The 21,308-nt window shown below is 37.5% G+C and overlaps 3 protein-coding genes across 10 annotated transcripts; all 3 read right to left on the bottom strand.

Annotated features, from left to right (window-relative positions):
* Positions 1-232: 232 nt before the first annotated feature.
* Positions 233-5,326, bottom strand: LOC112186022 (probable disease resistance protein At5g66900). 4 transcript variants are annotated; one of them, XM_024324374.2, is made up of 8 exons: positions 5,010-5,326; positions 4,573-4,779; positions 4,400-4,454; positions 3,539-4,276; positions 2,493-2,887; positions 1,796-2,160; positions 1,450-1,655; positions 233-1,300 (listed from the first exon to the last, which is right to left on the bottom strand). In XM_024324374.2, exons 4-8 carry the CDS (start codon positions 4,266-4,268, stop codon positions 459-461), a joined length of 2,538 nt encoding a protein of 845 aa, XP_024180142.1. In that variant the 5' UTR covers positions 4,269-4,276; positions 4,400-4,454; positions 4,573-4,779; positions 5,010-5,326; the 3' UTR covers positions 233-458. The 4 variants fall into 4 exon arrangements, with proteins under 4 accessions (XP_024180142.1, XP_040370296.1, XP_024180141.1 ...); XM_040514362.1 differs by having other exon boundaries at positions 4,400-4,479; positions 5,010-5,325; XM_024324373.2 differs by having other exon boundaries at positions 4,400-4,479; positions 4,573-4,722; positions 5,010-5,325.
* A 1,238-nt stretch (positions 5,327-6,564) lies between these two features.
* On the bottom strand, positions 6,565-11,429 carry LOC112186023 (probable disease resistance protein At5g66900). 5 transcript variants are annotated; one of them, XM_040514364.1, is made up of 8 exons: positions 11,288-11,428; positions 10,849-11,049; positions 10,674-10,754; positions 9,823-10,551; positions 8,766-9,160; positions 8,097-8,461; positions 7,751-7,956; positions 6,565-7,605 (listed from the first exon to the last, which is right to left on the bottom strand). In XM_040514364.1, the coding sequence occupies exons 4-8, from the start codon at positions 10,541-10,543 to the stop codon at positions 6,764-6,766; spliced, it is 2,529 nt and encodes an 842-aa protein (XP_040370298.1). In that variant the 5' UTR covers positions 10,544-10,551; positions 10,674-10,754; positions 10,849-11,049; positions 11,288-11,428; the 3' UTR covers positions 6,565-6,763. The 5 variants fall into 5 exon arrangements, with proteins under 5 accessions (XP_040370298.1, XP_040370299.1, XP_040370300.1 ...); XM_040514365.1 differs by having other exon boundaries at positions 10,674-10,729; XM_040514366.1 differs by having other exon boundaries at positions 10,674-10,726.
* An 8,607-nt stretch (positions 11,430-20,036) lies between these two features.
* Positions 20,037-21,089, bottom strand: LOC112188601. Its single transcript, XM_024327749.2, has 2 exons — positions 20,933-21,089; positions 20,037-20,833 (listed from the first exon to the last, which is right to left on the bottom strand). The coding sequence occupies exon 2, from the start codon at positions 20,806-20,808 to the stop codon at positions 20,179-20,181; it is 630 nt and encodes a 209-aa protein (XP_024183517.1). The 5' UTR covers positions 20,809-20,833; positions 20,933-21,089; the 3' UTR covers positions 20,037-20,178.
* Positions 21,090-21,308: the final 219 nt, after the last annotated feature.

Raw genomic sequence — 21,308 nt, 5'->3', positions numbered from 1 at the left:
ACCAAAGCCGAGTAGATTAATACTTGAATGCGAATGCCTTGGCTCCTTCTCTCTTTGATCCAAGAATCCCACCTGCCAAGCCCATAGACAATGTCCGTTTCTTCGCTGAAAAAGTGACCACACGGATTCACTTAGAGCTACACACAATTACTTGGAAATTGATCACACAGAAATCACTTGGAACGTTTCGTTTGTGTTTGTCTAAGAAAATTTAGCCATAGACCCAACGTAATTTAATCAAATTCCAAATCTTGTGAACTCTTTTAGTCTTCATATATACACATATTCAATGTCACGAAATACAGTATACACTTCCATTCTTATTCTGAATGAATTTCAGAACTCAACCTCAGTTGGATTCTTGCATTCTTTTTATTCTAAAGATAAGAAGATATATTGGGAAACAAAAAGGAACCACAAATCACTAGGAGCAACACTTATTAAATGAAAGAAAACTTTCAATATTGAAACTTTCGGAGCCAATCTAGGCTGAATTCTTCTTTGACTTCCTTTACCACTCCGTCACGAAGTCCGGATGGGAAGGGTTCCCACAGCCTTGCTGTCTCTTCATCGCATATCACTTCCTCTAGTTTCTCAAGGTCCAAAATTGATAAGGGGAGCTCTTGCAATCTAGAGCACTGTCTCATGTTGATCTTTCTTAAACTGCTCAGCTCACCAATGTCTTCAGGCAACTCCACAATGCTGAAGCAATCAGATATGTCAAGAAAATCTAATCTTTTAAGGTCTTTAACTGAGCATGGAAGTTTTACCAAGTCCGTACAAGACCTTAGCCGCAAAACTTCTACCTTCTCCAGTTTCCCAATCTCTTGAGGCAAGGCAGATAGCTTATGACAGTTGGTGATACTGAGCTTCTTTAGGCGAACCAGATTGCAGAGATCATCAGGCAATTTCACCAAATCATTGCAATAGTCAATATTCAGTTCCTCTAAATTTGGCAATGCATTTGAAATTTGGAAGGAGCAATTGCTGAAGGTTTCACCAATACTGCACATGAATAAAGAGATCTTCTTTAAACTCTTCAACTGTATGGGATGCTTGGTTATAGAAGGAACTGAAACACGCTCTAGTCTGATTCTCTTCAGATTTGGTAAAGAGTCCAGTAGGTGAAAATTACTCAATTCAGCAGGTATGAAACCATGATTTGTGACTATTAGAACCTTCAGATTAACCATTTTCTCCACAAATTCGGGTAAAGCATAACTCTTTGTGTTGAAATTCAGAACTAGAACCTCAACATCAGCTAGTTGAATGTTGTGTAAGTTTGTCGAGAACGTTTCATCTGCAAATATGTGATATGATGTTAGTAAGGAGAAATTGAATGTGGAAATACTATTCAAATTTCAAATTTATGTATGTGCTCGTGGGTGTGTGGGTGCATGTGTATGCATAATTATGTATTTATGTTTTTGGTGACAGAGAGGGACCAACCAGAGGAGATAGATAATAGACGAGGTTTGATCAGTTGATGCTTCTTTTCAGTCAAGCACTTGGGCAGATTGTCTCCACAGTTGCCAATGATCAGTCGCTTTTTACTTGGGTCTAATTTGGCTTGGTAGACAGCGAGCTGTCTAAGCAAATCATGTTGGGTGACAAAGTGTTCACTGTAGTAGTCATCATCCTCCACTGTCTCCTTCCTGGTTATGATCAAAACTTAGTTACTCATAAGACACTTGTTCAACAAACATAATCCAAAAGCAAGTTGTATCAGCATCTATTCCTGAATATAGATAAGTTGAAAAAAGATCATACAGGGGAAACAAAGAAGCTTGCATACCTTGTGACTACAAGATCAGCCAAACTTCGGGTGGTAAGCTCATACATGTTTGTAATGGCCAGAAAATCTTTATCGAGATCTTCATATAACTCTGCCCACATATCAATCAGAGCACCTGCTGGAATTCTTTGGTCTTGCGGAAATGAACCAAGGTCTAAAAAACATTCTTTGATGAGAGCTTCTTTTTCATCCAAAGCATCTAAGCTGGTTTGAAGGCAAAGAAGCACTTCAGTCTCGGAATCAATAATAGAATCACCTTTAGACCACTGCAATGCTCTTTTACGCCAGAACACCATTGGTTTTCCGCGAAGTGATTTTCCAACCACTTTAATTGCAAGTGGATATCCCTTGCAATGCGCTATGATCTGCAGTTGAATTGTCCCATGTGTAGTTAAATGACTATATAAGTTGCAGAACGAAAGTTCAAGTTGGGGTAAAGTCACTCAATTTCATGAAGAAAATAGTTATAATAACTATCTAGTTTTACTTTTGATGAGTAAAGTGAGCATAAATGTAAGAATATATGGAGGTTGATATTGGTATTGTGTACAATTGTTAGTGGATACTTGGTGTAAAAATGAAACATAATGGATACTTTGTGTAAAAACAAAAAATAAATCTCCCCCCGCCCCCTTAAATTTGTGAACCATAAATAAGAATATGTAGTGCGTGACCGCATTCCAGGCTAAGAAATTACCTCTCTAGCAAGACTGTTCCATTGACCATCTCCCAGGGATGCTGAATGGCGGAAAAGAGTCATTGCATCTCTATCATCCAATGACTTTAGAGGATAAACTGAGCCATATTCTGGAAACTGTGATCTTGATGTCACCAGAATCTTGAAATTTCGCATTTTCACTTCATCTAATTTTTCAAGAAGACATTCTGATTCAGGCCAAACATCATCCAGGACCAACAGCACAGGTTTCTGTCCTTCTTCCCTTAGAAATTTACGCAGCCGCTTAACAGCAGTTCCTTCATTGTGGAACATAGGTACGTCGGTACTCTTGCATTGATGTAGTCCTTGTACAATAAGGTTGAAGGTTGACTTCTTTGTAACAGTGATGAAGAAGATATTGTTCTTGAATATACCTACTCCAGATGGAATAAAATAAGCCATCACTGAGAGGTCAAATAAATCTGTCTAAAATTGTGCATAAAAAAAATAGCAATGGTAATCTTGATCTGAATTGAAGCCCCAGCATTTGCAAAGAGTCAGAAACGAGTTAAGCAGTTTTCTTAAGAAAAACATATTCTGATCATGAAGTAATAACAAATGCCTGGTAAATTTCCAAAGTAATAGTTCATAACTATAAGATGAGGCAAATATATTTGTATAGGGCTATTTATTAAGACTGACTGCAAAGTAATGACTAAAAGAAAAGAACAATACAACAGCAATGGAGAATACTTTTCAGAACTAGAGTCTCGGGTCTCTTTGAGACTAATATCCCCTAGCCATATTGAAAGAAGAAATCTTAACGAAAATTTGAATCTAATAAGACATTAAATTCGAGCAACACCCATCACAGAAGTGCTTTTACTATGAAGTCATTTTCTGCAGTTAGTTCAGATATGGTATTGCCTAATGTTAACTCTCATAAAACAAAACTTGAGTAATGATATCATCCCTAACAGGCTAACTCAAATAAAATGAAGCTATATTTCAGATCATTATTATAAGGCCATTTCAATTAGACAGTATTATTTACCAATTCAACGGAAAGAAAAATGATTTTATACCTTTGACTTCCTCATCTTGGCAAAACTTTGTCGCCAATGTGGTTTTCCCGCAGCCTCCAGGAGCAGTTAGCACAAGCATTGACACATTATCATTCTTAAGAAGCTTCATCTTCAATTCCCTCAAAGGCAGATCCAATCCAACTGTAACCAACGGAGGTTCAGGTACTTCACAATCTATTTGGCTCTGTACCTCACCTTTCTTATCAATCCGCTGGACCATCGTCCCTATATTTCTTACCTCATCCAAGGTCTCCTTCATAACAGTCATCCCTTCTTCTTTTAACACCGCAACATTCACATCCATTTGCTGCACCCTTGTCTCTACATGCTTTACTCCAACCAAGGTCTCCTTCACATCCCTTGCTTGTTGCCATTGCAGTATAAACAGCAGATTCTGAAGAGAGTTCTGCAATTCAAGAAGTTGGTAGCTGTATTTATACTTTTTGTAGCTGTTCCACTTGCTAAGCTTGCTAAGCTTGGCGCACTTGGTAATAAGCTCACGGCCCTTCTCCATTTGTACTTTAAATTGTCTAAGTTCCTTCTCTGGACGATCCAACACCTTATTCCAGCTGTCCATCTTATCAATCAGTGGATTCAAAGCTTCTATCTTCGACTTCAGCTCTTCAAGGAGAGGTTCAAACATCGAAGTCTTGATCACCACGTCCTTAATCACTTCATAGAGCATAGTAAACGGCACTCCCATAGCACCACCTGCAGCGAGGTCCGCCATTCTTGATCCTTCACAACAAAAATTACCCAACACCAAAATCAGAAAACTTAGTAAAATGTAAACATTTCGACAACATAACCAACAAAATATGACAGAAAAAAGTAGCATATTCCAATCCAAACTAGCATTACCTCTGTATTGGTGATCAAACTATATAATAAAACAAGCTCCTCCACTCCACAGCTTCTTTGGATATCACCAAATCACGAAACTTTCAGATCCAAAAAGGGAACTTGTATCAGTTCCAATCTAAACAAGAAGGAAATAGAGTAGATCAATATGCAAGACAAAAGTTTTCTCTTACTTGGTAATTGGTGAAGTCCAGCGATGCAAAGACCCGAATAAAAAGCTTGGTAACGGGGGACATATTCAATGTGAAACTCCGAATTTCCAATTGGGAATCCATTGACTTTAGCATTGACTGACCAGCAAGCTCCAAGTTGGAGGCCACTAACTGAACAAAGCATATGCTAAACTGACGGAGCGACTTAGCAAACCATTCGAGAAGACCCTAATAAAAAAAGAATAAAAAACTTCTATTGAAATTTATCTGAAAGCTCCGTGTTTTCACATTTGTGACGAGTGTAAACTGTAAACACGTTATTTTGGTGAGAGGACAAACTGGGGAGACATAAAGCAAGAGTCTTTGTAAACAAATGAGCAAGGAATAAGTGGAAAATTCATGTCCTTAATAGCGAAGCAAACGAAACAAACTCATAACCGTAATAATTTCGGGTTTACCTTCTTTTTCATTTGATGACACCTGAAATGGATAGAGCCACCCTGCTTGCTTCTTTCTTTTCCGGTTTCCATTTACCGTGGCGCAGCTTCCGCTCTCACTGTCTAAAGAATCCTCGAAGAGCACACATAATAGAGTTTGGATGATTCGGTATTGTTTGTTGTGGGAGTGAAGTGGGCTGTATTCTCTCATGCAAATCTTGAGGCCCAAGCTTAAGATTCTCTAGGCTCAGGCTGCTCGGCCAGTCCGACCTAACCCGACGATATAATTGGGCACGGGGTTACACTAATCAGACAAGATTCAACGATCCATAATCCATCTCTGCAAACTCGAAATTTCTGTAATTTAAATAGGTCTGATCTGCCAAGAGTCTACCGTGTTCTTAACTTAAAAGAAACTCCGACAATTTCTTTTTGATATATAATTTTGTTTTTCTATGTTTAAATTCTCCAACATTTTTTCTTGCACCACCAGTTTCTGGAAGGATGAAAAATCTTTGCAGGCACTCATTTCAATTTCAACCGCTCGCCATGTTCAAACAATAATGTTTATGAACAAGCTACTGCTAGTGAAGTCAAATGACTAGCACCAAGTAGCGGCTTTGAGCAGCTTAATCGACTATTTAGTAGGGTTGTTAATGGGTCGTGTCAAATCTCGGTATTTGTTGTGTCATAAGAGATAAATTCAAACTCAACCCATTTGATAATCGTGTCAAAAATCTAAACTCAAACTCAACCTATTTATTAAACGGATTACTCGTTTCTGACCCACTTAACGCAATTAATAAATAAATAGGTCTTGTTGTGTTAAACAAAATGACTCATTTAAGGGTTAACATTATGACCCATTTAACTAAAAAAATAAATAAATTGATTAAATTCACTAGAGAATTTATAATATTAAGGGTGAAGTGTTAAACCTAGTTTAAAGTGAGAATAAACTTATTCAACCCTTATATACATATAATATTACTTTTTAAATGGTTCGTCTACACGGGTTATATATAATATATAACCCGACTCATTTAATAAACAGGTTATACAGGTTCACTTCGTATTGGTGGCTTGATCCCGCAGTCGATCAGTTTTTTAATCATGCGGGTTCAACCCTCTTTATTTTGTGCAGGTTTCAAGTCGTGTTATCAGATAGTATATATAACCCGCTTTATATACTATCTCCCCTTTTTTATTTTTGAAAGTTATGTCATTCATTTGTGACTCAATGAGTGTACTAGCTATGTGAAAAAGAAAAGATTGAGATGAGTTTATCCGGAAGTCACAACTATTGTTAAGATAAAGAATCCAAAATTATCACTACAAATTGCTAAAATGTGAAGCATGTACATCATGTCCGTTTCTTCTTTGAAAAAGCGACCACACGAATTCACTTGGAGCTTGGCGAGTTTGAAGTTGCTACACACAATTACTTGGAAATTGATCACCCAGAAATCACTTGGAACGTTTCGTTTGTGTTAGTCTAAGAAGTTTTAGCCATCGACTCAACGTAATTTAATCAAATTCCAAATCTTGTGAACTCTTTAATCTTCATATATACACATATTCAATGTCACGAAACCCTTTTAATATATGGAGTTCGGTTACTATACAGTATACACTTCTTATTCTGAATGAATTTCAGAACTCAACCTCAGTTGGATTCTTGCGTTCTTTTTATTCTAAAAATGTGAAGATATATAGGGAAACAAAAATGAACCACAAATCACTAGGAGCAACATTTATTAAATGAAAGAAAACTTTCAATATTGAATCTTTTGGAGCCAATCTAGGCTGAATTCTTCTTTGACTTCCTTTACCACTCCGTCGCGAAGTCCGGATGGGAAGGGTTCCCAAAGCCTTGCTGTCTCTTCATCGCATATCACTTCCTCTAGTTTCTCAAGGTCCAAAATTGATAAGGGGAGCTCTTGCAATCTAGAGCACTGTCTCATGTTGATCTTTCTTAAACTGCTCAGCTCACCAATGTCTTCAGGCAACTCCACAATGCTGAAGCAATCAGATATGTCAAGAAAATCTAATCTTTCAAGGTCTTTAACTGAGCATGGAAGTTTTACCAAGTCCGTACAAGACCTTAGCCGCAAAACTTCTACCTTACCCAGTTTCCCAATCTCTTGAGGCAAGGCAGATAGCTTATGACAGTTGGTGATACTGAGCTTCTTTAGGCGAACCAGATTGCAGAGCTCATCAGGCAATTTCACCAAATCATTGCAATAGTCAATATTCAGTTCCTCTAAATTTGGCAATGCATTTGAAATTTCGAAGGAGCAATTGCAGAAAGCTTTACCAATACTGCACATGAATAAAGAGATCTTCTTTAAACTCTTCAACTGTATGGGATGCTTGGTTATAGAAGGAATTGAAACACGCTCTAGTCTGATTCTCTTCAGATTCGGTAAAGAGTCCAGTAGGTGGAAATTACTCAATTCAGCAGGTATGAAACCATGATTTGTAACTATTAGAACCTTCAGATTAACCATTTTCTCCACAAATTCGGGTAAAGCGTAACTCTTTGTGCTGAAATTCAAAACTAGAACCTCAACATCAGCTAGTTGAATGTTGTGTAAATTTGTCGAGAACGTTTCATCTGCAAATATGCGATATGATTTAGTAAGGAGAAATTGAATGCAGAAATACTATTCAAATTTCAAATTTATGCAAGTGCTCATGGATGTGTGGGTGCATGTGCATGTGTGTGCATATTTATGTATTTAGTGAGAGAGAGGACCAACCAGAGGAGATAGATAACAGGCGAGGTTTAATTGGTTGATGCTTCTGTTCAGTCAAGCACTTCGGTAGATTGTCTCCACGGTTGCCTATGATCAGTCGTTTTTTATTTGGGTCTAGTTTCGCTTGGTAGACAGCGAGCTGTCTGAGCAAATCATGTTGGGTGACAAAGTGCTCACTGTAGTAGTCATCATCCTCCACTGTCTCCTTCCTGGTTATGATCAAAACTTAGTTACTCATAAGACACTTGTTCAACAAACATAATCCAAAAGCAAGTTATATCAGCATCTATTCCTGAATATAGATAAGTTGAATCAAGATCATACAGGAGAAACAAAGAAGCTTGCATACCTTGTGACTACAAGATCAGCCAAACTTCGGGTGGTAAGCTCATACATGTTTGTAATGGCCAGAAAATCTTTATCGAGATCTTCATATAACCCTGCCCACATATCAATCAGAGCACCTGCTGGAATTCTTTGGTCTTGGGGAAATGAACCAAGGTCTAAAAAACATTCTTTGATGAGAGCTTCTTTTTCATCCAAAGCATCTAAGCTGGTTTGAAGGCGAAGAAGCACTTCAGTCTCGGAATCAATAATAGAATCACCTTTAGACCACTCCAATGCTCTTTTGCGCCAGAACTCAATCGGTTTTCCGCGAAGTGATTTTCCAACCACTTTAATTGCAAGTGGATATCCCTTACAAGGCGCTACAATCTGCAGTTGAATTGTCCCAAGAGCAGTTAAATTACTATATGAGTTGTAGAACGAAAGTTCAAGCTGGGGTAAACATCTCTCAATTTCATGAAGAAAATAGTTACATTAACTATTTAATTTTACTTTTGATGAGTAAAGCGAGCATAAATGTAAGAATATAAGGCTTGCGAGAGTGGATACTTAATGTAAAGATGAAACATAATGGATACTTGTAAAAATGAAAAGTAAATATTTTCCCTCTTTAATTTGTGATTCATAAATAAGAATATGCGGTGCGTGACTGCATTCCAGACTAAGAAATTACCTCTCTAGCAAGACTATTCCATTGACCATCTCCCAGGGATGCTGAATGGCGGAAAAGAGTCATTGCATCTGTATCATTCAATGACTTTAGATGGTAAATTGAGCCATATTCTGGAAACTGTGATCTTGATGTCACCAGAATCTTGAAATTTGGCATTTTCACTTCATCAAATTTTTCAAGAATATATTTTGATTCAGACCAAACATCATCCAGGACCAACAGTACATGGTTCTGTCCTTCTTCCATTAGAAATTTCCGCAGCCACTTAACAGCAGTTACTTCATCTTGGAACATAGGTACGTCGGTACTCTTACGTTGATGTAGTCCTTGTACAATATGGTTGAAGGTTGACTTCTTTGTAACAGTGATGAAGAAGATATTGTTCTTGAATATATCTATCCAGATGGAATAAAATAAGCCGTCACTGAGAGGTCAACTAAATCTGTCTAAAAATTGTGCATAAAAAAAAAAAAATAGCAATGGTAATCTTGATCTGAATTGAAGCCCAAGCATTTGCAAAGAGTCAAAAATGAGTTACGCAGTTTTCTTAAGAAAAAAATATTCTGATCATGAAGTAATAACAAATACCTAGTTACTTTTCCAAAATAATAGTTCATACCCATAAGATGAGGCAAATATATTTGTATAGGGCTATTTATTAAGACTGACTGCAAAGTAATGACTAAAAGAAAAGAACAATCCAACAGCAATGGAGATTACTTTTCAGAACTAGCGAGTCTCAGGACTCTTTGAAACTAATATCCCCTAGCCATATTGAAAGAAGAAATCTTAATGAAAAATTTGAATCTAATAAGACATTATATTCGAGCAACACCCATCAGAGAAGTGCTTTGACTATGAAGTCATTATCTGCAGCTAGTTTAGATATGGTATTGTCTAACGTAAACTCTCATAAAATAAGACTTAAGGATTGATATCATCCCTAACAGGCTAATTCAAATAAAATGAAGCTAAATTTCAGATCATCAATACTATAAGGCCATTTCAATTAGAAGTATTAAATACCAATTAGACAGAAAGAAAAATGATTTTATACCTTTGACTTCTTCATCTTGGCAAAACTTTGTGGCCAATGTGGTTTTCCCGCAGCCTCCAGGAGCAGTTAGCACAAGCATTGATACATTATCATTGTTAAGAAGCTTCATCTTCAATTCCCTCAAAGGCACATACAATCCAACTGTAACCAATGGAGGTTCAGGTACTTCACTAACTATTGGGTTCTGTACCTCAACTTTCTTATCAATCCGCCGGACCACCATCCCTATATTTCTTACCTCATCCAAGGTCTCCTTCATAACAGTCATCCCTTCTTCTTTTAACACCGCAACATTCACATCCACTCGCTGCACCCTCGTCTCTACATGCTTTACTCCAACCAAGGTCTCCTTCACATCCCTTGCTTGTTGGCATTGCAGTATAAACAGCAGATTCTGAAGAGAGCTCTGCAATTCAAGAAGCTGGTTGCTGTATTTATACTTTTTGTAGCTTTTCCACTTGCTAAGATTGGCGCACTTGGTAATAAGCTCAGGGCCCTTCTCCATTTGTACTTTAAATTGCCTAAGTTCCTTCTCTGGACGATCCAACACCTTATTCCAGCTGTCCATCTGAGCAATCAGTGGATTCAAAGCTTCTATCTTTGACTTCAGCTCTTCAAGGAGAGGTCTAAACATCGAAGTCTTGATCACCACTTCCTTAATCACTTCATACAGCACAGTAAACGGCACTCCCATAGCACCACCTGCAGCGAGGTCCGCCATTCTTGATCCTTTACAACAAAATTACCCAACACCAAAATCAGAAAACTTAGTAAAACGTAAACATTTCCACAACATAACCAACAAAATATGACAGAAAAGTGTAGCATATTCCAATCCAAACTCGCATTACCTCTGTATTGGTGATCAAACTATATAATAAAACAAGCCCCTCCACTCCCACAGCTTCTTTGGATATCACCAAATCACGAAACTTTCAGATCCAAAAAGGGAACTTGTATCGGTTCCAATCTAAACTAGAAGGCAATAGAGCAGATCAATATGCAAGACAAAAAAATTTCTCTTGCTTGGTAATTGGTGAAGTCCAGTGATGCAAAGACCCGAATAAAAAGCTTGTAAAGGGGGACATGTTCAATGTGAGGCTCCGAGTTTCCAATTGGGAATCCATTGACGTTGACTGACCCAGCAAGCTCCAAGTTGGAGGCCATTGACTGTAAAAGGCACATGTAAAACTGACGGAGCGACCGAGCCAACCACTCGAGAAGACCCTAATAAAAAAAGAATAAAGAAACTTTTATTGAGAATAATTAACCATATCTGAAAGCTGCGTGCTTTCACACTTATGAGGAGTGTAAACTGTAAACACGTTATTTTGGTGAGGACTAATTGGAGAGACATAAAGCAAGATTCTTTGTAAACAAATGAGCAAGGAATAAGTGGAAAATTCAGGTCCTTAATAGCGAAGCAAACCAAACAGAGTCATAGCCAGAATAAGTTCGGGTTTACCTTCTTCTTCATTTGATAACACCTGAACTGGAAAGAGCCACCCTGCTTGCTTCTTTCTTTTCCGGTTTCCATTTCACCGTGGCGCAGCTCCCTCTCTTTCTTTGTCTAAAGAATCCCTGAAGAGTTCACACGACAGTTTGGAACTTTGGATGATTCGGTATTGTTTTTGGTGGGAGTGAAGTGGGCTGCATTCTCTCATACAAATGTCGAGGCCCAAACTTAAGATTCTCTAGGCTCAGGCTGCTAGGCCAGTCCAACCTAAACCCAACCCGACAATATAATTGAGCACGGGTTTGTATGATTGTTATACCAATTACTTGAATCTTGTGTATCCATCTCCACAAACTCGAAATTCTCAAAAGTCTAAATCGGTCCGATAGGAAACTCGGACAACTTCCTTCATAATTTTTTTTATTTATTTTTTTTATAGTAATTATTTTAATTTCAATTACTCGTCATGCTCAAACAACAATGTTTACACAAGTCCGACCTTAAGATTTTAGAGGTCTAAGACGAAGAATTAAAATGTGGTCTCAGAGCATCACTTACAGTAGGCTATGAAACTATTTTTAACTTACAAGGTGCTTTCATGGTAAGCTATTTTTCAGACTCTTTTTAAGAAAAAAATTTGGCCTAGCTAAAATTTGTAGGCCAAATTTGGGCTAGATTTTGGTAAGCTAAATGAGGGGCCACGCGAGCCAAATATTTGAAATGTTTAGAAAATCACTAATTTTTATGATATACTTATTTTTCATAAATCTACTAGTTTTATTGATAGCCTCATTAAAACCGTACTTGGAAATATATTCTGAGCTAGGAAAAAAAGACTAATTTCATAAATCGACCAGTTTTGTTCATTTTCAAATTATAGTCGTTGGATATGATGATGTTTTATTTTTTGCTTATAGAATTTGAACTACGGTGTGATAATGTTTGCTTATTTTGGTTGATAGGAGCATTTCAATGCGATGTTTTAATAGTTATTTCCTCATATTTTACTTAGTTATTTCCTTAAATAAATAAATTTTAATTTAATTTTTATTTTCTAGGTACATTGGAATAAATGACAAGGAAATGAGCTGAAATGAAGAAATTGAGTTTTCCTGGTCCAACTAGGAATCCCAGTCAACGCAGGAATCTTGATGAGGTTAGGAAACCTGAAGGCATTAGGAGACCACATGGCTTGAAGATGACGTGGGAGATATTATGGGAGATTAAATCTGATTTTTGCATGGGAAATGATGGAGATAATGTGAAAATCAAGGAGATTACGTTGAGAAAATCTTGGGAGAGTTTCATGGGATTGTACAACAAGAAAAGGCTCAAAACAAGTCCAGATTCGTTCCTGAATTCCCTCAAGATATGTTGGCTGAAATTAGAGAATAAAATTTGCAGTATTAATGTGAAAATCAAGAGAAAATCAAGGGGAGGATATTAAGGATAAAACAATGGAGAGATTTATGGGAGAAAATGTCCAAAATGAGTCTGGATACATTGTGTAGGTTCATGCCTAGATATTTGGCCGAAAATTGTGAATAAAATCAGATTAAATCATGGGAAAATCAGCAACAAGATATTAGGGATTGATTTTGGAGCTTTTTGATTGGTTGAGTGACATGGCAAAGCTGACATGACGCTACGTGATTGGTCAAAGTTGTGTGGTGCAACCAGAAAATTCTTTAGAAATTAAATTCATGAAGTCTTGCCTTCCCCTATATATAGCCTCCTCTCTAGACATTCTCTCATTCAAAAACACCACCACAACACCTCTCTCCATTAGAAAATAAACATTAGAAAAATTCTCTTCATCCTCTAGTTTCAAGTCTCTGCGTCTTCAAGTAAAGAGAAGAAGAGAAGAAGAAGCCATGAAGCCTCCTAGCCGCCATCATCCACCTTGTGTCGTGAAGCTTTGGAGCCTTGCTTTCAAGATCCAAGACCAACGTCTCAAGCTTTCCACCATTCATCCTTCATGGTGTAATTCTATCTTATTCCTTGTAACCTTTTTGGTTTTCTTTGTTTTGATTTCGTATGAACTTAATTTCTAGTTGACATAAACGTTAAGGGCAAAGTTTAAAGCCTATTTATATGTTTTGAAATAAAGTTGTGATTTCTATATGTTGATTTATATGTTGCTTATGTGAGATTGCTTGATTGATTTTGAATTACAAAAAACTTTTGCATGTTTGTGTTCTTTGGTGGCCAACTTAGGATATATGCATGTAATTGGAGCTAGAATTAAGTAGTAAAGACTTTGGACAAAAGTCGAAATCAATTAAGGAGGATTGCAAATAGATGAGCTTTCTCATACTAGGTTGTGCACTTTGGTTGACATCCTTTCTTTGTTCTTAATGCGTTGAATGTGTTCTTGATTAGCTAGCTTTCTAGACTATGATTGCATGTTCAATAGGATTGATTTAGGTGCTTTCACTTAGATTAATTATTCAAGGAAAGTAAAAAATGGGAAATCATTTGCTTTCTAACGTTTTACATGGTCAACTTCTTTCTCATGACATAGAAAATCAACTATAGGAATTGTGATTGGATTTCATTCATATGATTGTGGATTTGATCTTTGTTCCTTGCATCCACCCTTGTATATATGTTTTTACCTTTCTTTTATTTTATTTATTTTAATTTTCAATTTATTAATCCTAAACCCCCTACTTTTTGTTTGCTTGTATATATTTCTATTCTTTGTTTTATTTTTGTAAATAATACTTTATACTTATTTTAATTCTTTAGTTGTTTTTGCAATTACAGGTGTACCCTCAATCCCCGGTTAGAACGATCCCTATTTATTCTATACTAACGATGACATTTTCAGGATTAAATTATGCGCTTACTTTTAGCGTATCATTGGTGCTTTGAGTCAAAGACTCTATTTTGTATTTGTTTATCTTTAGCTAGTGCATACTGTATTTGTCTGAACATAAAGACTCTATTTTGTATTTGTTTATCTTTAGCTAATGCATACTGTATTTGTCTGAACATAACTAATTGTAGCTAGACCTCCATTTATATGTTAAAAAATTAGGATGTGCTATTCTTATTTTCATAGTTGAGACCAAAATTATTTGGTACAAGACTTTATTTGTAAAGTAGCAAGGATACAATAATAATAATATTTTTTTAAAAAAAACATATTATAATTTTCGCTTTAGACCTTACTTACCATTGGAATGGTACGGTCGTGTGCATAATTGCTAGAATGTTAGGCATGTACATCATAAACTAGCTAGTTCTAGCCTAACAGTTTGCAGATTTACACCACCCACCACCCACCAACGATTATAGTGTGGAGATTAATGTTCACACAGCCAAAGAGAGGAATGCACAACTAAAATGAAATATATATTAGGGAAAATTCCACAAATGGTTACTCAACTATAACTCATTCGACACTTTGGTCACTGAAGTTTCAAATATATCACTTTGGTCACTCAACTATTACACTGTCAATCACTTTAGTCACCAAAAAAGTATTTTTTATAATTTTTTTAATGAAAAAAATTAATAAAGTGACTAAAGTGATTGACAGTGTAATAGTTGAGTGACCAAAGTGATATTTGAAACTTCAGTGACTAAAGTGTCGAATGAGTCATAGTTTAGTGCCCATTTGTGGAATTCCCCCTCTATATTATTGAATACTTTTTTAATTTTGAGAGAAACAGTCAACTCCATAGAACTTCGGCGAAATTATACATAACAGCCCGCCTATGCAAAACTTTCAGATAAAGCGATTACCTAACTTATTCAACCTTTTAAGAAAATAATTAAGCACATAGTGAAAACTACCATACACTACTTATGAGGAAATAAAATAGCATAGGCATTGCGGGTAACCTGGCAACATTCCTCAAACTTTGATGACCTACAAATTCCTTCTCGACAAAATAAAAGTAAAAATAAAAAGGGGGCATTTCAATTTACACCCAAATATGATTACATCTATTAGATTAAACCCACCCATGATTTTTTTTTTTTAATATACACCCAAATATGTTGATTAGGTTGATTACATAAATAAATTCTCATTAAATGACATAGAAAATAAAACACGTCTTTGTCAAAAATTTCTTAATATGCCACACGCTCTAAACAAATATGCTTGATGAACTAGACCCTTGATTGAAGCTCTTGTAATCAATACCTAGATCGAGGTTTATATATGATTTTTCTCTGTTTTGTGGTCTGTTTTTTCTATATAAAAAGTATGTTATATTTTTTCATATAAACACTTGAATGGAAAACAAACATAGGCTAATAACATAATATACAGTGATTCTATTTGTAAAGTATATACTGAAAAGGTACCTGATAATTAGAATACTTTTTTTTGTCCTTCTAAATAAGGGTTTTTGTCCATTAACCCCATTTCTGGGGATTTTTTTCCCACTTAACTCATTAAATTTTTTTAATTCCCCCTTACCCAAAATACTCTAAGGCAGTATTCCCTAATACCCCATTAAGTTTTTCTTTTTTTTTATTTACTTTTGAGACTATTTTATCTTCATCCCTTTGTTACTAAGAGAGGGGGAGAGAGAGAGAGAGAGAGAGAGAGAGAGAGAGAGAGAGAGAGAGAGAGAGAGAGAGAGAGAGAGAGAGAGAGAGAGAGAGAGAGAGAGAGACCATAAGAGACTTTGCCGGATTCCGGTCAACGTTCACCAGAATTCGGTCACCGGCAGCAGGATTCCCTTCAACTGTCGCCTGATTTCAGTCACCGATCGCCATACGCCGGACTTTTCTAAAAACCTAGCAGGAGGTCTCCAAAAAGGTCGCCGGAAATGTTTATTGCCCACAATAGACGTCTATTACCCCCCAATGGAGACTCTATTGCCCCCAATAGACGTATATTACCCCTCAATAGACATATATTACCTCCCCCCCCCCCCTCTAATAGAACTTTTAGTTGCCGGAATGAAAACTAATATTCCTAAAATTAGATAAATAAAACTTTGATTAAAAAAAAATGAAGAGATTATATCAATTCAAAACATCTATTGCCCCCCAATAGATGTCTATTGCCTCCTAATAGAACTTTTGGTCCCCGGAATGGGAATTAATTTTCCTAAAATTAGACAAATAAAACTTTGATTAAAAAAAAAAGGGAAAAATTCACCAACGGTGTCTGGACACTTAGGGGACTTTCAGAATGATACCCGAACTTACAAAGTTATCAATGTGATACCTGGACTCATTTTTTCATATCAACGTCGTACCTACGAATAGTTTCCATCACGGAGCTGTTAAATTTTGCACGTGCGATGCACGTGAGTCACTTCATGAAGATAAAAAGACCGATTTATCCTCAAAAATTTTTGGAAAAATTCACCAACGGTGTCTAGACACTTAGGGGACTTTCAGAATGATACCTGAACTTACAAAGTTATCAATGTGATACCTGGACTCATTTTTTCATATCAACGTCGTACCTACGATCAATTTCCGTCACGGAGCTGTTAAATTTTGCACTTGCTATGCACGTGAGTCACTTAATGAAGACAAAAAGACCGATTTACCCTCAAAAGTTTTTCCTTTTCCTTTTCTTTTCTTTTCTTTCTTTCTTTATTCTTCTTCTTCTTCTTTTTCGGATTCTTTATTCTCTCCTTCTCTCCTTGCCAACACCACCGCTTTCGGAGAACTCACCATAGAATATGCAGGAAGAAAAATGGGGGAGAGCCACAACAACCTCCACCACCGCGCAATGACGTCATCCTCTGCTGCTTCTTGATTGGGTTTGGGGATAAGGACTGCTTCTTCCTCCACCGCTAGCGAAATCGTGGAGGCTTGAGGCCACATTCTAAGGGCCACCGGCTCGAAGGACCGCCACAGCAAGGTCTGCACCGCCAAAGGCCTTAGGGACCACCGCATCCGGCTCGCTGCCCACACCGCCATTCAATTCTACGACGTGCAAGACCGGCTCGGATACAACCGGCCCAGCATGGCCGTCGATTGGCTCATCAAGAAAGCCAAGGCCGTAATTGAAGAATTGCCACCGTGGAACCCGAACTCAATTTCTGTTCAAACAACATCTTCTCCGACGGTGCCGATATCAGCAGCGTAGGACACGCAGAACGCGAGCCTCCATTTCTCGATGGTGGAGACTCCGAGTTCTTTGTTTGCTAATCGGCGAGGCGCAATGGTGGGCAGCAGCGGAGTGGCGGAGCTGGTGAATCAGAACTGCTCGAATTTTCTGCAGATGAGGATGGTGTGGAGGCCGAAGTTAATGTTAATCTTTGTCTGCCTACAATTGCCTCTTATCGAAGTTGGGCTAGAGGCCGAAGTTGTCGGCTAGACCAGTGAAGTTGCAGGTGAGGATGGTGTGGAGGTGGTGTTGCATGTCGGGAATGACGGAGAGGATGGCGGGGTGGGATTGGAGCTGTGATTTGAGAGTGGAGGGCTGGCGGGGTATGAGTTTCTGATCAATGGTGTATAAAAGGGGGTCAGAGGAGAGAACAAGAGTGGTGGTGGCTAAGTCGTCGGCGGTGGGGATGAACTCGGAGTGAGCGGTGAAGCCTCAATGCACAATTTCAATTTGCTGTAAGATTTGCAGTTGGGAGGAACCAGAAGCATCTACAGTGCATGAAGGTGGATTGAGACGCAACAGTGGTGTTTGATCAGCGATCAGCAATCGGCGATGGGAATCTGCCGAGCAAGATGATTTGAATCTTCATGATTCAAATCAGGGGAAGAAGAAAACAAAAAAGAAGAAGAAAGAAGAAGAATAAAGAAAGAAAGAAAGAAAAGAAAAAAAAAAACTTTTGAGGGTAAATCGGTCTTTTTGTCTTCATCAAGTTACTCACATGCAAAATTTAACGGCTCCGTGACGGAAATTGATCGTATGTACGACGTTGATTCGAAAAAATGAGTCCAGGTATCACATTAATAACTTTGTAAGTTCAGGTATCACATTGATAACTTTGTAAGTTCAGGTATCATTCTGAAAGTCCCCTAAGTGTCCAGACACCGTTGGTGAATTTTTCCAAAAATTTTTTAGGGTAAATCGGTCTTTTTATCTTCATTAAGTGACTCACATGCATTACACGTGCAAAATTTAACGGTTCCGTGACTGAAACTGTTCGTAGGTACGACGTTGATATGAAAAAATGAGTTCAGGTATCACATTGATAACTTTGTAAGTTCAGGTATCATTCTGAAAGTCACCAAAGTGTCCAGACATCGTTGGTGAATTTTTCCCAAAAAAAAACGAAGAGATTGCATCAATTCAAAATGTTTAATAGAACTTCTTTTTTTTTTTTTCATTTTTCCCTTTTTCTTTCCTTCTGGGCCTTCTACCCCAATTTTACCACAAAAAAAAAAAACGAAACGAAGAAATTGATATGGGCACCCTGAGAAAAGCTCTAGGCACCCAATTAAAGTTCAACCGTGAGACGTGAAACGGCGACACCATCGATGACACCGCCGATCCTCTCACCACCATCTGTAAATTCCGATTCTCTTCAATCTCGGCATCCCTCTGCAAAGCTTTGCGCGGTTACCCTAAACGAGGTGATGGACCCGGTGGTTTTCGGGAACTGCTATGAGATCAAGGAACATTCGCAATCGGAGCCTCCGTCGTGGAGCTGACCAGAATTGGAAGAGTTGGGTTTGGAATCGGGGCTGGGCCTTGTCGATCAGAGTCAGCCTTGTCAATCAGAGTCAGAATAGGAATCGCGGCTGGCCTTGCCGTCAACTGGAGAAAGCTCCGATCTCATCCTCCAAGTCCAAAGCCTCCATGGCGCAGCAGTGCCGGCGTCGTGCTGGGAGAGAGAGAGAGAGAGAGAGAGAGAGAGAGAGAGAGAGAGAGAGAGAGAGAGAGAGAGAGAGAGAGAGAGAGTGGCAATGTTGTAGTTCAATAATTAGGTTTCGGGCAAAATGGTCATATGATGTGAAATTGTGTAGGTGTGAATAAAAATCCATTGCTAGGGTAAATGGGATAATATTTGCTCATTTTGGTGCTTTGGATCAAGGACTTTCTACATAATTTAATTTTAGGTATGTATCTAACATATATGAGACTCTTTTGAAAAAAAAAAAACATATAGGAGGTTTAGTTTTGGTTTATACATTCGATTACAGCCTAAATGTTAATGAGTTTTGTATAACATCTTTGTATTAGAATTTATTATTATTATTTTTTGTATCATACCTCTTTGTTAGGTTTTTCTATTATATTATACCTATGATTGTGCAAAAAAGGTTACATCTATGATTGTGGTATATATCATTGCATGTTGATCTCTATTAAGCTTGAACGTTTCTATTATTTAAACCCTACCTATATATACAAATTTAGTAGGTACATTAGACATGTATTATTTGAGAGAATGTAAAAGGGCAAATTAAATATACAGGAAAATAAGGAAAAATATTGATTACAGGCATACATAAGGTTTTTAGATAATCCAAAAAAAAAAAAGGGTTTTCTTTTTATTATTATTTATTATTTTTATGAATCACTCTATATAGAAGGTTTATTAATGTGATTTGAGTGTAAATTAAAATAAAAGTATTATGGGTTTTTTCTAATAGAAGGTTGAATTTTTGGGTTTATATCTAATTTTCCCAAATAAAAATCTAAAAATGCAGCCGAAGCCCAACTGAAAGGTGATCCAGCCCAAGAATTGGGAAACAACCCCACCTTGGCCGCCGCACTTGCAGGCCTGATCGACGATGAGAAGAAGCCCCCACCGCCGCCGACCAAAGCCTCCCAAACGAGAGGAGAAGAAAAAAGAAGAGAGCCATTCGATTATGTGCCGAATAAATATTGATTGATTTATAAATTATATTATTGAAAATACTGGAAACGATAAGGAAGATATGGATTACAGAGCTCCGGTAATGGAAAACTACATCAAAGTTCACACTTCAAACGGCCCAGCTAGGTTCATTCAGTAATTATTAATCCCTAAATAATTAATTCCAAAGTTGAATACAAACCATTTTGTGCCTGTAGAACCAGTAGCTGCCATGACCATACTTACCAAAAACAGAATCATAAACATGATGCCCCATGAACCATAGCTTCGGTTGACCATCCAATTCTGAATCCTCCTTGAGAAAGGCTGAATTTCAATGTCAGATTGAGTTTCAACCGCGACTTCTGTCGCGTCCGCTGAATTCCTTGCTCTGACCAACTCCATTCTCAAGTCCCTCGCTTGCCCTCGCAGTCTTTCTAACAACGGGGCGAGAGACTTGTCCAGTTCTTCCAGTTTGTTTTTGTATTTATTCTTTTTTCTGTTATTCCACGGACCACCCTTGAAGTTGGCACACTTGCTAATGAGCAATTTGCCATTCACCACAAGTTGTTCTACTTCCTCTAGATCCTCGTCGATCGGATGATCCAGAAAGCTGTTGTACTCCTTAATCTCTGAGATCAGTGGTCCCAAAGACTCTAGCTTTGAGACCAGATCTCTGAGTAGTTGGGGCGTCGTGCTCTTGGGCATGACCTTATTTTTAACACCATCACACAGCTCAGCAAATGCTGCTCCTAGAACAGCCCCTGCGACAAGGTCCGCCATTCTTGACTCTTTCTAGCAAAATTACCTAGCCAAAACACCAAAATCAAATAATTTAGCATCCGTTGAAATCAAAATTTGAAGAACATAAATCTAAAGCAGTATGTAGAAGACTAACTTCTCTTACTTTATAATTCGAGAGATGCACCGATGCAAAAACCCGAGTAGACGTGTCCTGGAGATAAAAGATCACTGTGAAACTCGAAATTTCCTAGTTTGAGCTCATTGGTTGACCAAGCACAAGCATATGAAGAATTGATGGTCACTCCCTATATTTATTACTTTCTAAAGCTTATGAAGAATTTCGCTTCGTTGCTTTCTCCATGGCTTTTGAGTTTTGCCGATTTATTTTTAAATGGTTTTTTTCTTATTAAATTTATTATATCAACAAACTGAAACTATAACAAATAATTTTTTGTGAGTAGAACTCACAATCTCACACTTATAAAGGAGAGATTAATATTACTAGACCAATAACCAAATGATATCGAGTATTTTTAAGG

The sequence above is a fragment of the Rosa chinensis genome, chromosome 2 (genome assembly GCF_002994745.2).
Source record: "Rosa chinensis cultivar Old Blush chromosome 2, RchiOBHm-V2, whole genome shotgun sequence".
In the NCBI taxonomy this organism is placed as follows: domain Eukaryota; kingdom Viridiplantae; phylum Streptophyta; class Magnoliopsida; order Rosales; family Rosaceae; genus Rosa; species Rosa chinensis.
The sequence above is the reverse complement of the archived record's forward strand: the minus strand, read 5'-3'. Positions and strand labels throughout refer to the sequence as shown.

Excerpts from the sequence above, each read along its gene's own strand:
- LOC112186022 (XM_024324374.2), bottom strand. The coding sequence starts at position 4,268 with ATGGCGGACCTCGCTGCAGGTGGTGCTATGGGAGTGCCGTTTACTATG. Across the intron at positions 2,888-3,538 it reads CCAAGATGAGGAAGTCAAAG|GTATATTCAAGAACAATATC; the intron begins GTATAAAATCAT and ends CATCTGGAGTAG. Across the intron at positions 2,161-2,492 it reads GGAACAGTCTTGCTAGAGAG|ATCATAGCGCATTGCAAGGG; the intron begins GTAATTTCTTAG and ends ATTCAACTGCAG.
- LOC112186023 (XM_040514367.1), bottom strand. The coding sequence starts at position 10,543 with ATGGCGGACCTCGCTGCAGGTGGTGCTATGGGAGTGCCGTTTACTGTG. Across the intron at positions 9,161-9,822 it reads CCAAGATGAAGAAGTCAAAG|ATATATTCAAGAACAATATC; the intron begins GTATAAAATCAT and ends CCATCTGGATAG. Across the intron at positions 8,462-8,765 it reads GGAATAGTCTTGCTAGAGAG|ATTGTAGCGCCTTGTAAGGG; the intron begins GTAATTTCTTAG and ends ATTCAACTGCAG.
- LOC112188601 (XM_024327749.2), bottom strand. The coding sequence starts at position 20,808 with ATGGCGGACCTTGTCGCAGGGGCTGTTCTAGGAGCAGCATTTGCTGAG.